This window comes from Sceloporus undulatus, chromosome 4 (assembly GCF_019175285.1).
Source record: "Sceloporus undulatus isolate JIND9_A2432 ecotype Alabama chromosome 4, SceUnd_v1.1, whole genome shotgun sequence".
Lineage (NCBI taxonomy): Eukaryota > Metazoa > Chordata > Lepidosauria > Squamata > Phrynosomatidae > Sceloporus > Sceloporus undulatus.
The window spans coordinates 29,966,360-29,984,891 of NC_056525.1; the positions used below are offsets into that span (position 1 = coordinate 29,966,360).

An 18,532-nucleotide genomic window follows, 5' to 3' on the forward strand; every position below is an offset into this window, starting at 1 on the left:
TAATAATAATAATAATAATAATAATAATAATAATAATAATAATAATAATAATTTTTATTTATATTTCCTACCTCTCCCAAGGATCGAAGCAGGATTATATCATTAAAATAATACAATACAATCCAGAAAAGCAATCTATAAAATTTACACTTTCTTCAGTAGTAAACCAAAGCTCACATCAGACACAACATAAAACACTGATATGGCGTAACTACAGAATACAATATATGTCATGTTAAAATGTCCAGACTTATAATAGACAAACCATGGTTTAAACCTGTTTGGCTGTTTTTGTTCTTATCTTCTTAGAAACCATACTTTGAAGTTCACTTCTGTGTCCCTGGTACAGCAGCCTCTGTGATGGCTATAAGCCATGGCAGTTAGTGGCTTCCATGTCAGTTAGGCAATGATTTTGCTCTAGGTTTTAGTTCAAACTTTAAAGAAATTATCCAGCAAACTTGCCCTATCCCTAAATAGGAAATTTGGACAGTTTAAAATGCATGATTTTAATAGGACCTTCTTGCAAGTAAATGCAACTCAGATTACAGTGAAGACGCCCTTCACTGAACAGTTACAGGCAAACAAAATGATGTATTTTGAGAGTAATTAGAGGTTCAGTAAGGCATTCTTACTTTGAAGAACAGAGATGGAGAGAACACTGAGGTGCAGCGTTGCTGTTGCCTATAAAACAAAAGGACATAATTAACAATACCAACAACACCGATGCCAGTGAGATCATAATCTGTTAATTACTTTTCAAGGTCTTTGGATAATTGACATGTAGAACAAAAGCATTCATAATTGGCCTCATAGGGCATAGGTTATTTTAACAGAGAGTGACTTCCATAGCCCATGAAATTAAAGCAGCACTGTGCATCACGGACTTCAGATAGCCTGACTGGTCCTGAAATAAACTAAGTACCAAAGCCTGGGGAAAGAAAAAAAAGATACTATGGTTCATTGTTCATCTCAGGCTTCACACTGACAGTGGCACAATGCATGGCAAGTCCTTTAGCAAAATGGGGAAGGAAAAAAAATCACAACAAAGAAACATTATGAAGGAATAGTCAAACCATCAAAACTTTATTAGATCACACTTAACAACACTCATCCAAAGATACCAAAAAATCTTTAAAAATACAAAGCTCTGAATTACTATTGCATAGAACTGGCAGAGGTCACAGTACCCCAGTTCATATCAGAGGTATGACTAGTCAGCCATCCAAACATCTGTTTTAGAACAACATATGATAAGATGGATATTTGGGTTTAGCCATTACCACACATTGCCATCTTGATTTATAACTTTACCCTGTCACCTAAGGGTTGGAAAGTGATGCTTCTGGATTGTGGAAGAGAGATTAGCAGTAAACAGTATTCAGACTTGCTGAATCTACTTTACTTTCCACTATAAATCCAAGATCCATCAGCTGGCCACTGCCACAAAATGCAGACACTTGAACTTAATTCTGAGCCCAGGAATTTGTTCTGAGCAAGAGCCAGAGCTGAAAGGAGCTCAACCTCACCACAAAAACCTCACTCGTCATTTATTCCAAGGAGCCTTTGTTCCTCATTTCAGCAATATATTTTAGGACAATAGTGTGGGAGCCATTTTAGTGCTGGTATTGTTAAAACAAAACAAAACAACAAAAACTGGGAATCAGAAACCTTTGCCAATCCACAGCAAATCACCCAGAGATCTACCAGTAAATCGAGGTCTACCCCCTCCAAATCCAGATACTTCTGTTGTGACTGAGCAGCAGTATTACCCAATATTCTACTAACAACAACCTGAACTAAACACTTTAAACACTGCCCTGGTGGCACAGTGGTTAAATGCCTGTACTGCAGCCAGTCACTCGAAACCACAAGGTTGCGAGTTCAAGACCAGCTAAAAGGGCCCAAGCTCGACGCAGGCTTGTATGATCTTTGGAATAGCGGTATATAAATAAAACAAATTATTATTATTAATTATTATTAAAATGAGGCAAAGTAGGGAGTATAATTTAGGACAATAACATGTCACACCCCAACTGGGTTGGCTCATGCGGGGCACAGTAGATTCTGTGGGATCTTGAAGGACTGCATTACTCTACTCACCACTCAGAATTTTGAAACTCCCCCCCTCATTTTTTTTTTTAAAAAAGGGCTGTGTGGTGTAATTTTGCCATGGTTTTAAGCCCCCTTGGACCTAAAAGTTGTGTATGTATATATAAAGCTGGCCCTCCGTTTTTGTTGGGGATCCATTCCGCCCCCTCCTCCCTGGTGAAAATGGAGACTCAAGTATATCCAAGCCCCATAGGCTTGAATGGGGCGCATGCCCACAAGCACATGGGGGCAGACCTCATCAAAAATAATGGAGGTTGCCTGTCCATGAATATTCAAGGCCGCGGACCTCACATCTGTGAGAAAGGAGGGGTGACTGTATATGTGCTTCTAAGTTGCCTGTGGACTTATGCCGGGGGGGGAGGGATTGGTTGGTTTAAATTATGTTTTTACCTTTTGTATGTTTTAAATTTCAACTGTCCAGTGTTTTAACTAGGTTATTTTAATTGTCTAATATATGTGTTTTATATTGTGAGCCATCTTGGGTTCCTTTTTGGGAGAAAGGTGGGACAGAAACAAAACAAAACAAGACAAACAAATAAATAAATGGCGACTCCATGAATTTCATATCATTTTCTTAGGTAAGGAATACTCAGACGTGGTCTTGTCAGTTCCTTCCTTGGAAATATAGGCTACAGCACCTAGTATTTGTTGGTGATCTCCAGTGGCATCAGGAGGGGGGGCAGGGGGGTCAGACCACACCGGGTGACATCTCAGAGGGGAGTGAACACCTGGTGGAGTGGTTCCTCCAACTCCTCCCAAGACTCTACCAATCATCCCCCACTGCCAGCCAGGATGCCTCTGCCATCCATCAGCTGCAGCTGCTGATGGGGGTGAGATGTTGCTGCTGTCCAGCAGCCCCTTCTGGGTCTGGGGGGGGGGGGAGGACTGATGTCTGTTTGGGAAAGAGAGGTGACTTTCTTTTCACAAGGCCAGCATCCCAACCAGACCCATAGGGGGATGCCAGGCAGTGGCAGCCCCCTATCTGCACCATGATAGAGGCAGCCTAGCTGGCTGAGGGGTGTGCCAGGCAGCCTGTGGGATGACAGCATGAGTTACTGAACAGCAACCTTAGTAACACCACTGGCAGTCTCCCAGCCAGGTACTAACCATGGCTGACCCTGCTTAGTTTCCAAGATCAAACAGGATCTGGTGCCTTTAGGGTATTTAAGTTTATAGCCTAAAAGTTGCTTTCTGGTTACATAAAGGCTCCACCTAGGACTAAAGCAACCTGGGAGAGGGATTTGATAAAATAACTCCTACATTCTCTAGTTTTCATAAAATCAGAGTGATCTTGTTGCCCTCAAAAATGGCCTTTTGAGTTGCATGCACTTTCCTCACCTGTGCTATAAATTGTGAAATAATGTCAGAAATTATCATTTTGCAATTTTGGAAAATAACACATACAGGTTCACTTCAAACAGGAATATTTCAAAACTCTGCTGCATGGGATCTGTGGGCAAAAAGCCCAGCAAAATAAGTGCAAACTACTGTACACTGAACGATATTTTCCTAGTGTACAGTAATTAGAAAGATTCAATGTGAGATCCTGCATTGTGCGGCAAAGTGTAAATCTCACACCACTACTTGGTGGCTGGTTCACACAATTCTTCTGTTGAATACTGACATTGTGCAACCAGTTTTGTATCTGCCGCTATGCCAGGTTTTTTGCCCCATTTTGCAGTGAAGATCTTCAGCAACTTTGTGAATAAAGTGGTAAACTGAAGGCACAGGTGCTTGTTGCTGTTATTGTTTTGGTTGTATATGGTTTTGAGTAATTTCCAACTTAGGTGACCCTAATGCACAGGGGTTTCTTGGCAAGTTTCTTCAGAGAGGTTTTGCCATTGTCATCCTCTGAGGCTGAGAGAGTGTGACTTGCCCAGGGTCATCCAGTGGGTTTCATGGCCAAGTAGGGATTCAAACCCTGTTCTCCAGAGTCATAGTCCAGTGTTCACCAGCATTGTGCAACCAGGTTTGCATCTAGCACTGTCCTTGTTTTTTTGCTCTGTTTTGCAACGAGGATCCTCAGTAGCTCTTTTTGCAAAACCAGGTAATAAAGTGGCACATTGAAAACACTGGTTCACTCGGTGTTTTCCATGTCCCACTTTAGTACCTGGGATTGCAAAAAGAGCTATGTAGAAATGGACTGGAAACCTATGTGTTAAACCCTGGTAGAGTAGACCCATTGAATCAACTGATGAATGATGAATCAGTATATGGGTAAATCCAATTGGTCCTACTATAGTCTGGACTAATAACAGGATTTAGGTCCCTGTGAACTTGTAGAATCCCTCTTATACAACTGTTGCACATTGACCAAAAAGGTTCAGCCACATTTATAAAGAAACTTGTACAAATATGTGGCATCAACAGTTTTCTGGCTTAGTTAACCAGGTTTTCAGACAGGTTTTAACCTGAATCATCACAAGATAGCTGATCTTATTAGAAAGTTATCCCAAACGAGACAACTTCAGTTTATTTGACAATTTATTAAAACAGTGATTAAAAATCTCAGGCATGTTTTATTTAATGAAATATGCAAATACACTGAATATCTATACATAAAGAAAGAATTCTATGGGCTCACGTAATGCTGTTATTCTTGAAACATTTCCAAAACATCCCACATTTATTTTCATAGGAAATTTCTTTATTCTTTGCTTGTTGTCTCCTGAAAATTATCCTCAGTACATAATTTTATTTGCCTTTGATATGTTTTATTGTGTGTTAGCTATCAATCAGAACTGAACAGTCTGTTAGCAGAGCCTGCCAATTGTATTCTGAGAGCCTTTCATTTAAACATAGAATCAGAAAATCATAGAATCATAGAGTTGGAAGAGACTGCAAGGGCCACCCAGTCCAACCCCCTGCCATGCAGGAAATCTCAATCAAAGCATCCCCGACAGATGGCCATCTAGCCTCTGCTTAAAGACCTCTAAGGAAGGAGACTCCACTACACTCCGAGGGAGTTTATTCCACTGTCAAACAGCCCTTACTGTCAGGAAGTTCCTCCTAATGTTGAGATAGAATCTCTTTTGCTGTAGCTTGCATCTTGCATCATCTACGAGGAAGTCTTTTTCCATCGCAGCCCCGGACCTTTGGAACACGCTGCCCACAGAGCTCCGCTCGGCCACCTCCCTGGCCCAATTTAGAAAGGGTTTAAAAACCTTTCTATTTAAGATCGCATTCCCCCAATTAGAGTCCTAGTAGGCCTTGGGGCTTTTATCCTGTTTTATTATATTGTATGTGTGTTTAATTTTTGATGTTTTTAATGTAATATGTGTTGTTTTATTCTGATGTAAACCGCCCTGATCTCTGGAAGGGCGGTATATAAATAAAAATTTTATTATTTATTATTATCCATTGCTCTGGGTCCTAGTCTCCGGAGCAGCAAAAAAATAAAAATAAAATTAAAAAAAATAAAAAAATAAATAAAGTTAGCTCCCTCCTCAATATGACATCCCTTCAAGTGTTTAAACAGGGCTATCATATCACCTCTTAACCTTCTCTTCTACAAGCTAAACATCCCCAGCTCCCTAAGTCATTCCTATGAATGTAAAATGCCTTCAATGAAGGGGAAAAGTGCTGGGATTCTTGATGATATAAAATTGACTGTTGTTTGATGTGACAGGTAATAAGTGAGGATGACATTTGTATTTATGTTTTAATGTTGCAAAATTTTGATTAAAGATTATTTGTAAAAACAAAACAGAACAGGAGAAAAGTCCAATAATACTGACATTGTTCTTCCTGAAGCCACATTTCCAGAGCATGTTATTAATAAGTATTGAAAAAGGCGATTTTAATGGTGATGAGGTGATGGACTTTTAATTTTTATTGCTGTTGTCTGCCTTCAAGTCATTTCCAACTTATGGTGATCCTAATGCAAACCTGTCACACAGTTTTCTTGACAAGATTTGTTCAGCAAGGGTTTGCCTTTGCCATCCTTTGGGGCTGAGGCAATAAAACCTATCTAAGGTCACCCAGTGGGTTTCCGTGGCTGAACAGGGATTCGAACTCTGGTCTCCAGAGCTGCAGTCCAATGCTCAAACCACTATGCCAATCTGGCTCTCACAGCTTTTTTTAAAAGAATATATTTATTTTTTAACATTTTTGGCTTGTTGTAATAAGGCTGTGTTTTATTTATGTTTTAAAATTGAACTTTTGTTGTTGTTGTTGTTGTTGTTGTTGTTTTTAAGCCTCTTTTGTGAGCCTCCTTGGGTCCAATTTGGGAGAAATGTGACATATAAATAAAATAAAATGAAATAAAATAAAATAAAATAAAACATGCATTGCAGTACTCCAAACAGGAGATTATCAGAGAATGAGCAATTGTTGAAAGGCTATCTCTGACTTTTCTATCTATTCTGATGCCAACAATGACATCCAGCAGCACCACTCAGCTACCTACTTGAGGCCCATTTGCACTGCAGAATTATAGTGCAACAATTCCACTTACTGCCAGAAAGTTCTTCCTAATGTTTAGGTTATCAGTTTATGTGGCAAATGATAACCTAAACAACTGTTTAGTTGTTACAGCACAACTGTAAGCAGGTTTGAGTGAACAGTGCGATGCGGAAGCTAAAAAGGCCAATGCAATTTTAGGCTGCATCAATAAAAGTATAGTGTCTAGATCAAGAGAAGTAATAGTACCACTGTATTCTGCTTTGGTCAGGCCCCACCTGGAATATTGTGTCCAGTTCTGGGCACCACAATTCAAAAAGGATGTTGAGAAACTGGAGCGTGTCCAAATAAGGGCGACTAAAATGGTGAAGGGTCTGGAAACCATGTCCTATGAGGAACGATTTAGGGAGCTGGGGATGTTTAGCCTGGAGAAAAGAAGATTAAGAGGTGATATGATAGCCCTGTTTAAATATTTGAAGGGATGTCATATTGAGGAGGGAACAAGCTTGTTTTCTCCTGCTCCAGAGAACAGGATCCAGAGCAATGGATGCAAGCAGCAGGAAAAGAGATTCCACCTCAAAATTAGCAGGAACTTCCTGACAGTAAGGGCTGTTCGACAGTGGAACACACTCCCTCGGAGTGCAGTGGAGTCTCCTTCTTTGGAGGTCTTTAAACAGAGGCTGGATGGTCATCTGTCAGGGATGCTTTGATTTGGATTTCCTGCATGGCAGGGGGTTGGACTGGGTAGCCCTTGTGGTCTCTCCCAACTCTACAATTCTATGATTCTATGATTCTATTGTACTGATGGGATCTTGGTAAATCAGCAGTTATGCAAGTTCCATTAATTCACTGAATTTGCTCTTTTTGGGACAAGCAATTACATTTAAGCCATTTATCAGCTGCATCCAGTTTTCCCTTTTATACCATAATAAGAAATGCAATACCACCTTTACGTTGTACTGTTCTTACATGTTAAACAAGATGCTAATATGCTACTTGGCAATTGTTCTCTGCCATGCAAACTGATTATTGCTATTACAATAATTTGCAAAGTGAAATTGTTCATTTGGGAATATTCATTCCTTCTTTCAATATACAGTATCAACATTTATCCTGGATGCTAACAATCCAAATACATTGGGCCCCCTTGGCATCAGCTATGGTTTGGTTCCAGGATCCATTGTGGATACCGAAATATGTGGAGATGCTAAGGTACAATTAAATACAATGGCATAGTAAAATATGTCCCTTATATAAAATGGCAACATCAATGTTTGCTTTTTCGAATTTATATATATATTTTTAATATTTGTATGCCAAATTTATCTGCAGATAAAGAATCTGTGGATACAGAGGGCAGACTATATTGCAAACTTATTATAAAATCACCTGTTGGTTACTTTTGAAGATGAATTGGAAACTTCAGCTACTGTGAAGTGGGACACCTAGATAACCAGTACTGTATAGACCAGGTTCATGAAATGCAGCTCACTTTTTTGTCCTAGCTTCCAGTTGATTTCAGGAAGTTGGCTTTGACCTTTAAATCCAAACTGGCTTGTGTACTTAAGGAACTTGTTCTCCCATTTAAACCTGTCCAGTTAGGAAAAATTCTTAGCAATCCTACTCAAGGTCTTAAACCTGTAGAAATGAAGATCAGAGGATGGTGCCTTTTCAATGCTGAGGACGAAACTATTTTGTGCATACAGGACTTTTCATCCTGTATTTTTCAGTTTTTTTAAAACATAATCTTTTAAAAATGATTTTCTGCTGCATTTTTTTAGTATGATTGATAACTGTTTTAGTAGAATATTGCAATATCTTTATTTTCAGTGTATCTCAAAGGAGCTCAGATAATATTTTCTGAAGACTGCAATATGAGATTTTTTTAATGTTCTTAAGAAACAGCACTGCTAAATCGTAGTCAACAGTTGCATGAATAAAGCAAATAATATATACTGGTTAGGGTTTCAACAGACATACTTTTTAGACTTTCAGTCTTACACATAGGGGGGGCAAAGTTTGCCAGATGATATACTGGCATCTAACATCTCGATGTTACTCTGAGTTTCACAGACCTCAGGAAGACTGTGCCTACAATTTCTATTAAGTCATAAACATCTTACAAGGCCATTACTAATCTTGCAGGTAAAGGGTTAATAATTGCTATAGTTAAATAAACTGGAGCCCTAACCACAGCAAACAATAGCTGGAATTGTACTCACAAAACCAAGTTCAGTGGCATAATTCAGCAATAATTTTAAAAACAGGTTTAAACACCCCTTCTCTTTCTTTCCCTGCCCCATTCTTTTTATTCATAGCGACCAAGTGAAGGCAAAAGAAGGGAACGGGGAAAGGCAGATAAGTTTCCACCCCCTTACCACAGCTACCAAAAGAATGTGTTCTTAGTATCTGCCAAGCATGAAACTTCAGATCACAGATTCGAAGGAGGATTGTGTGCGTGTGTATATGAGGCAGTGGGAGAAAGAAATGCATTCAGCAGCGATAACCGTGCATGAAGCGCAGGGAGAAAAATAAAAAGAGCAGCAGTCATATAAGTCCACAGTGTCCTTCCTGATCTGTCTGCAAAGCACACTAAAGGAGCAATTTCATGTGATAAAGTAGCTGAAATTCAAACATATTCACCAACATTTTATAAACAGGTGTGGAATAGTAGTAGAGCAAACTGTTGCCATCTTTTGTCAATGAATGTGTAATTATATGGATGTACATTAAAGTACATGAGAAGGGAAAATTTTTAATCAAGAACAATATTGTCAGCACCTACTTCAGAATCATTTCAGAAGGTACATGCTAAAAAAACCAGCATTTAACTCACTCTCTAGTTTCTCACAAGTGCTCCAAAGACCACTGTTTGGGCAACATACCCCCCCCCCTCGAATTCTACATTTCTATCACATATAAGAATACTTAACCTGACAACAAATCTAGTTGCATGTGACAGAACAGCTAAAATTCAAACACATTCAGCAATGTTTTTTAAAACTAGAAAGACAGTTAACATGTTGGATGGAAGAAGTGAAGGAATGCACTGGCATTTTGTGTATGTGTGCATGCATTTACAACCATGAACATGAAACTCAAGATATGCATATGTCATAATATGCAATTTAGAGATTTAAAATCTAAGGGCTTGAAACTCTACTCGATGTGTGTGAATACTATTTTATTTTTAAAAAGAGCCCGATGTCTCTCCAAAATAAAAAAAATTACAGACAGCATTTGACCAGGGAAAAGGACTCAAAAATAGGAACTGTCCCTCATAAAACACGAGAAACAGATATATGACCCAGGACTCAAATCAAAACATTTAGAAACAAATTGCATTCTTCAAACCTATCTCCTTTTTAGGTTCAGCTAGAAAAATATAAAAGACCCCATGAACCAATTATAGCATTAAAAATGCAAAGCAGGACAGCCAGGAGAAAATAGCTGCAAGGCATCCGACAGACAGAAAAGCCAAATCCACATCTCTCCCATGCAACTAATAAATCTTCCTGAAGCTGGTCTGCCAACAGGACACATCGGGCTTATCAAAGCTGATTATTCTTCGGTCATTTTCTGTCTTCTTCCCTCTGTGTGCCTCAGAAAGATACAAGCAAGCAAAAGTAACCCTGAAAACAGCGGTTATCATATATGGTCTGTCTCAGCCCAGTGTGCATGAACCTTAAATGGCAGTATGTCTTGGGCAGAATTTCATCTTGTATTTGCTCTCTGGTATTCATTAAAGAGAAGCAGAAAATTGACACTGGGACCTTCTGCAGGCAAAGCTTACATTCCATCACCAAGCCGCAGCACCTTCTAAATATCTTCTTCATCCAAAACTGAGATGACATAACTGGAAATAATCACACTACCAATATGACCAAGAAGTAACAGTCACATTTGCTTAACGCATTTAAGAGAAAAATCTCCAAACTCCTAATTGATGCAGGGTTAGGCCCACATGTCTGCTTATTCTGGCTCTTCCAACTTCACATGCACACCAATGGCTAGGCATGTAATGTTTATAAACCATGACCAAGAAGAACTGTCAGCTTACCTTCTATGTCATCTGGAACAGTGGCATAAGTGTTAGAAAGGTTAAGCTTCAGAATATCAGGGTATTCTCTATTTACAGTCAAGCTGGGTGATGTCACTAGATCTAGCATTTCCTTATACCTGGAGGAAAACAAAGGGGGGGGGGACCCAGATAATTTATTCATTAATTATGCGCACTTGCTAATGATTCTACTTTTTTCCCTAGGAGTACAAATATTAAAGCTGATTACTTAAACCCCGGCTTCATATAAATTCTACATAAACAACATCCATGAAAAAAGTTTTCATCAAAGGAAAATGTTGAATTAAAAATCAAGCATTTACTTCCCTTGGAGATTAAGCCCCTCTGATTAAATGTTTTCCTGCTCAACCTGGATTTTGCCATCAGAAGATTACATTTATGTGCTGCTTAAAATGCCACGAGGAACAAGCTGCATATTTTAGCATTACCATCACCTTTCAAGGGAAGAAGTTGCATTGGAGAAGGCGAAGGGTTACAGAAACATCTGGAACAAGAATGGACGTAGGAGGCACTTGACAGCATTATAAAGTCATGGAAGATTTAAAGGGAGGAAGCTATTCCACAGGATCAGTCCAGGTTAATCCTAATAACAAGCCATCTTGCATACAGTTAGCTTAAACATCATGGGAAGTCAGTAAGAATTAAGCAGCCTTAACTTTTTTGCAGGGTTACATGAATTAAAGGGTGAAACTAGATGTTATGGGGAAATGCATATTCCCCACAGTACATTTTCCGTCTAGAAGTGTGATTTCGTGAGAGACAATGGGTGTTTCTGTCTCAGTGAAAAGCAAAAACTAAAACCCAGATTTTTGCCCACAGGCCAGTTGGCAAATAATAAAATAAGAGATTTCTAGAACCGCCTGATTTGGCACTATTATTATATGCATTGCCAAGCATAATTCAAAGTTTTCAGATGAAGCTACCAAATATACGTCAGCCCCATAGTCAACACTTAGACTGAACTACAGGTACATTTTGAGGACCTGGTGTACAACAATGAACGGGGATATCATGCTTCTTTTTAGGTGAGCTTCCTGCTCTCTCATGGCCACAACCATTGCTCCTTTCATAAATGCGTCCTCTGTCCAGCCCCTGAGGACTGGATTTGGAAACCAAATCCAGATGGTACCCACTTAAGGGCTCAATTTCGAGACCACCCATTGTAATATCGACTTTAGCAACAAATATGTTATGACTGTAAGAAGCTTTGAAAACTGTGATATACTGATTAGAACTTTGCTGAAAGCTATGGACTGGTTTATTATTGGATTATTTATTTATCTAAATATTAATAACAGCCTATAGCACAATAAATAGGTGGTGGCAGCATACCATAAAATAAATTTCAAATATTTTAGAAAGATTTTAAAAATTAAAACAATAAGGAATAATGTAAACATACCAATATTTTAATCTATTTACCATTTTTAATTTTTAAATTAGCATAATTTTAAATTATAAACTTATTTTAAATAATAATCATAATCATAGATAATTAAACATAAAATCTACAACTCTGGAGACCAGGTTTCGAATCCCAGCGTGGCCATGTAACTCCACTGGGTGACCTTGGGCAAGTCACACTCTCTCAGCTTTAAAAGATATCAATGGCAAACCCCCTCTGAAGAAACGTGCCAAGAAAATCCTATTATAGGTTCGCCTTAGGATTGCCATAAGTCAAAAATGAATTGGAAGCACTCAACAACAAAAACATAAAAGCATAAGAATCAGTTTAACACATTTAAACAATACCTGCCCAAGCTTGGGTAAAATTATTAGATCCCTAAAGGTTTTGATACCACCCCGCTTTCCCCATTTTAACTTGTCACTGGAATGAAGCCAGTATTGATGCAAGATGGCTTTCTAAGAGAAATGCATTCCATAAACAGGGCACCGTAGCAGAGAAGGCCTTCTTCTGTGTATTCCTGCAATATACAGGTATACCTCAGTTAACGTAGTAGACATGTTCATGAATATGACATCTTGAACAAAAAAATTGGTACCAGAGATAGACATAGCAAGGAAAGAATATAGGTTCCTAGACTATGAAAAAGAAGAACAGATCAACATGTTTCAGCAAACTGAAAAGACAGGGAGCTATAAATGAAATCCATATGCTTCCCCTATATCCCACCCCCACCAATTTTAGACAAACTGTCCTAATCATAACCTTCTACCACCAGTAGCTTAGGGAAACCATCACAAATGGCTAAAGAACAAACACTGTTTGGCCATCTCTAATTTGAGCACTAATTGGTATAATTTATGCGATTAACTCAAGTTGTGATTTAAAAGTATTAATAAATAGCTTATAACCATGGAATCACCTCCCAAACTATTTTCAAAATATTCATTGCTTTTCATTTTCAGCATGTCAGGTTATAATAACCATTCAAGTATTTTTCCAGACCTCTAGTAAATATAATCATTTCAAGGTTCACTGGAAAACTGGCTGCTACATCAACATACAGGAGGTCTAGAATGAAACGGAGTGAAATAAAGAATTTTCAGATGACAGCAAACATGCTTCTTAAGGGTTTCTACAAGAAAATCTATGCTAACTTTTGAGCACTGAAGATGCCAAATACAGTTGTAGAAAAATAGGGAAATCAAATGCAAAGTTGTAATTTTTACTTATGCTGCAAACCTTGAAAATTAAAATAGAATGGAAATATTAAAAAATGGTCAGTGAATTTTCAGCAATATTGGGTTGTGGGTAGAAACTGGAACAGTTTTGGACTACAACTCCCAGAACCTCCTAGCAGCTGGGAGATTCTGTGATTTGTAGTCTATGGATTAACTTTCACAATAGGACTTGAAAAGGCTCCTGTTGGAAAGGACTTCTACTGGGTGATACATGGAATTGGCCTGGGATATTTTACATCCAAGGCATATGCTCTTCCATCAAAGGATAAAAACATGTGCACATGTAAAGTTCATTTAAGCTTTCATCCTGAAGTACTGGTGAAATTGTGCATGTCAGGAGTAAGAAGCAGGGAGAAGAATTTAAGCATTTCCATGTCACCACACAACTGGGCTGAAGTCTATCACCCCTCCTGTTATGCCTGTCCACTCTTGCTGGGAATAAACATCAGCATGTTGTGAGGCTGGAACTACAATTATGATTGTTTCAAGCTGCTGACAACAAACTACAGGTCACTGGGCTTCTGCATGCTGCAAATCCATCCCCTACATATTAGGCCTCTGTTTTAGAGTGTGTCCACACTACACAATTTTAGCAGTTTGACACCAGTTTAACTGCCATGACTCCATCCTATGGAATCCCGGCATTTGTAGTTTGGTAGTAGTTAGAATTATCTCATCCATGTCCCTGAATAAGGGACCTCTGACAGAATTCTAATTTAAAAAAATGTACAGCCCACTAGATAGCTTCTGTTCACAAAGATAGGCTGGGATGAATGTCAGATAAAGGAAAATACCAAGATTCAGGTATGCCTGGGAGGATATATGATCTACCCTGGAATACGTGTCTGCCCATTCGAATCTAGGTGAATTGTTCTGCGATGAAGAACAGTCCTCTGCATATGTTCAGAGGCAATCTTTATTTTTTTCAGGGAGAGATCTGATGAGTAGTCTATTGATGAGTTCTTAGCTCAAATAAGGACTGGACAGCATTTCCTGGCACTCCAACATCCATGATGTGGTCCTGCTATGGTAACTCCTCATAACTTTCCATCATCGAACATATATACCACCCTTCCCCCCAAAAATAATTCTATCATGATATCTTGGCTTTGCATTGCCAACTATCTCTGAATTGATAGTAGCAATTGCAATGGCTCCCACTACAAGCTGCACAGGAAAAGATCCAGACATGCATTGTCTCTCGCAACCTTATTTTCCTTTTTCCACAGCTGTACAGAGCAGATTGCACCATTTGTTAATCCTGTCGTCACTGTATGTCCCCTGGGGCTACAGCATTAAGGGAAAAGCATGACTGTGCTTTTAGAAAAGTGCTCCACAGCGGTGTCAGAGAGCAGAACTTAGGAGATGACAGCTGGGCAGTGAGGAATTGGGAGAGGGGAGGAGAGCAACTTCAAAAGGCTCCCCTGGCTGCTAACAGATTAAAAGCATATGGAAAGTTCTAAGTCAGGGCCTGAACCAGCTCACCTTTCTATTTACCACTGCACGCCTTTGTTCAGCTACCTAAGTGACAGACAACTACCTATACTCAGAGATAAAGATCGAACTTTCAGAGACATAAAGGTAACAGATGGCATGGCAAGAGGGATAGCAAATGCAGAAAAGGGTAGGGTAAATCAGCAACCATTTCTAAACGAGACTATAAAATAGTCTATTTTTATATTACCGTCGGCTCTCCTTATCCACATATTTTCTATTCACGGATTCAAGAATCCAAGACTTAAAAATATATTTTTAAAAAATGTAAATTCCAAATAGCAAACCTTGATTTTGCCATTTTATATCAGGGACACTATTTTGCTAGGCCACTGCATTTAATGTGACTTGAGCATCCACAGATTTTGGTATCTTGACACCTTTAGAATCTCCAGACAACACTTTTTCCACTTAAAAAAAATAGGTGAATCACCTCTCCTGGAAGGATCAAATAGGTTGCAATCCCCTGCACTGTTGAACATGGTGGAAAAACAGTTTGTTCAAAATCAAACATAGGCTTCCAGGCCAGTCTGAGATGTGTGGGGTGTGTGTGTGTGTATGGTTTGGGGGAAAAATTTCATGTGGCTTCCACAATAAGGACAGAAAAATTGCACTTGCTCCTGCTTCTATTGCCATTCCTATTCTAGACTAATAAAGGTATTGCTGCATAAGCTTTTGTAGACCCCAAAAGTAATGAATGATAATTTCCTTATTTTGTATTAGAAAAGTGTTTGACATTTCTACTTGTGTATAATCTCTGTGATTTGGAATTTAACTGAAGGCCAGCATGGCTTGGTCCTGCATGCTGTTATTGTTGCTGTAAGACTTAGATTTCAAGGTTGAAAAGATAAACATTCACCATATACCCTTCAATGATCACTATATCTTACTTCCTTAGCCACGTATGAATGTGCATGTTACAGAAATCAACTTGAAGAAAATGTATTGTGAGACACACAGTCAGTTTGTATTAAAATATATTACAAGCCTATGTACTCCTCCCCCTTCTTTCTTTCCCTCCCTTTTTGGGTAATATATTTTTATAAATCTAATATGTATGGATGTGTGTATATTAAAAATACCCTTCAACAAAAGGTATTTTGAAATTAACACATACATTCTTGCATGGATAGGCCTAGCCGACTAATTTATATAGAGATAAAAACTTTATACACATTCCTCTCTATTTAAGGGACAGGAGATTAGAATTGAACTTTATTTTATTTAGCTGTTCCACACTGAAAGCTGTTTTTGTAGTTCATTTAAGTGTTACTAACTTGAAGTCAGTGGCAGAATATCTCCATAAGTTGAAATGCAGCCGCACTCGTTTTAGTTTGATATTTCCCTTTCTTATGTCAGATGTGTGTCCATTCATTTTTTCCCCCAGAAGCTAGCCTGTTTGCCCTTTCATTCAAAGTAGTGAGTAGGACTTCACTGTTTACAATCCCCACAGCATCTGTATATATTCCTGCCAACTGAGCAATACACTCCATGCATTTCATGGAATGGATGAAGTCTACTAAAAGTTTATGACATAATAAATCTAATCACTGAATCAATGGGACTTGTTAAGTATGCATTTATATAAATTCGGTGGATTCAGTGCATTTACTCTGGTTGGAAGTAACAATTGGATCTAGCTTTTAAGATACTAGAGGGCTTTTCTATTATCAGGGGTATCACCAGGGTGTGTGTGTGTGTGTGTGTGTGTGTGTGTAGGTCAGACCAGGTGAAATCCTAAGGGGTGTGTGTGACACTAATGCTCCCCAAACATCTACCTTCTGGTAGAAATGGGCTGTGGCTTTCACCTATGCCCCTTTAAAAAACTGAAGAGATGGTGTGAGTAGGGTAAGACACTTTGTAACCATGCAGATGGAACATGTGCCAAGTCCTGAAAAGTGCATTTTTTTCTCAATGGAAAGCATGTGCAACTCATGTCCATTTTTGAGTGTATATTTTGGCAAAACCAGGGTGGGAGCGAGAAATGGAATGTGAAGTATCTGCTCTCTATGAGCTTAACACTTACTTTGAGATTAGTACATACAGGACTTCTGCCTAAATGTAAATCACCTCAAATGCTATCTGCACCCTACTTTCCAATCCACAGGTATGCAATACCCTTAAAAAGCCTAGTGATTTATTATGGCATTAACCAATGAAGCATTAAAATTATCATCAAATTCTGCCACCATTGGTCTGATAGTTATCTCATTAGGTATATTGTCATACGTGGTCAGAACAGCAAATATGGGGAGGGTGGTGTTGGTAGATACTGGGGTGACTGGTGAGAACCCTAAAATAATATCCTAACATGAAATCAAAGATGCGTTAACTAAAATCAGGCACACTGATGAAATGCTGTGACTGAGGAAATCAGTTACACGATGAACTCTGATTTAAGTCAACATGAAAATTAACTTGGGGTAGACAAGAATTTATATACATTTAAAATGGCAGGTACGAGCACATCCCATTGTAAACAATTATGTCTGCACTTAATTGAATTCAGATGCACTTTGCTATCTAGTTTCATTTAGATTCTCTAAGATACATAATTTATATGCAAGTACAAAGTTATTAGCCTCTGGCTCTAGAATTATGTATTGAAGTACCTTGTCCCAGGTCACATAGAGAGTCAACAGCAGAACTGGAAAATAAACCCAAGAGCTGCAAACTTTGTGCTCTTCCCTTCACAGGAACATTTTTCATTTAAATATAATAGCAAAATTTAGCAGAACTAGTAAAATATCCTGTCATTTCATCATTAAAGGTCACCCTGAAATACATAATAAGAGATTTAATTTGCCATATAATAAATTATCTGACTACACACCTATTCTTTTATATATTGAATTTTTGATCCTGTCAACTTGGGGTACAACTGTTCTTAAAAGGCTGCTTCAAATCCACTGCTGGAGATAGAAAAAGCATAGAATCATAGAATCATAGAACAGAATCATAGAATCGTAGAATTGGAAGAGACCACTAGGGCCATTCAGCCCAACCCCCTGCTATGCAGGAAATCTAAATCAAAGCATCCCTGACAGATGACCATCCAGCCACTGCTGAAAGACCTCCAGGGAAGGAGACTCCACTACACTCCGAGGGAATATGTTCCACTGTCGAACAGCCGTTACTGTCAGGAAGTTCCTCATAATGTTGAGGTGGAATCTCTTTTCCTGTAGCTTGTATCCATTGTTCCGGGTCCTAGTCTCTGGAGCAGCAGAAAACAAGCTTGCTCCCTCCTCAATATGACATCCCTTCAAATATTTAAACAGGACTATCATATCACCTCTTAACCGTCTCTTCGCCAGACTAAACATTCCCAGCTCCCTAAGTCGTTCCTCATAGGGCATGATTTTCACACCCTTCACCATTTTAGTCGCCCTTCTTTGGACACGCTCCAGTTTCTCAACATCCTTTTTTAAATTGTGGTGCCCAGAACTGGACACAATATTCCAGGTGGGGCCTGACCAAAGTAGAATATAGTGGCACTATTCCTTCTCTTGATCTAGACACTATACTTTTATTGATACAGCCTAAAATATCACACTGTTGACTCATGTTCAACTTGTGGTCTACTTGGACTCCTAGATCCCTTTTACATGTAATCTTGTTCAGCCAGGTGTCCCTCATCCTGGCATCATAATCCAGATGATGGGAGTAGCTCCCAAAGCATAAAATTGCATGTATATGCACATGCAGAGTGGTCTGGTGAATTTAACTGCTCCATGATGACTTGGTTAATGGGGTGCAAGTGGTGGGATCATTAGCTGGAAGTGACCATGTTCTCCTGGAGTT

General features: G+C 38.8%; 2 protein-coding genes across 8 annotated transcripts in view; both read right to left on the bottom strand.

Annotated features, from left to right (window-relative positions):
- The window catches only part of NCOA3 (nuclear receptor coactivator 3), a 1,019,275-nt gene that overhangs the window by 505,038 nt on the left and 495,705 nt on the right, over nucleotides 1-18,532 (bottom strand). The gene's annotated exons all lie outside the window — the stretch shown is intronic.
- The window catches only part of EYA2 (EYA transcriptional coactivator and phosphatase 2), a 201,098-nt gene that overhangs the window by 119,955 nt on the left and 62,611 nt on the right, over nucleotides 1-18,532 (bottom strand). For 2 of the 6 annotated variants that reach the window (XM_042465931.1, XM_042465926.1), the window contains exons 2-3: nucleotides 10,571-10,689; nucleotides 633-681 (exon numbers count right to left, since the gene is read on the bottom strand). In XM_042465931.1, the coding sequence (XP_042321865.1) occupies nucleotides 633-681; nucleotides 10,571-10,679 (158 nt within the window). In that variant the 5' untranslated portion in view covers nucleotides 10,680-10,689. Of the gene's footprint in view, nucleotides 1-632; nucleotides 682-1,668; nucleotides 1,736-2,747; nucleotides 2,784-10,570; nucleotides 10,690-12,103; nucleotides 12,124-12,343; nucleotides 12,363-18,532 lie in introns of those variants that run through there. The other 4 variants (XM_042465928.1, XM_042465927.1, XM_042465930.1 and 1 more) reach the window with 4 other exon arrangements.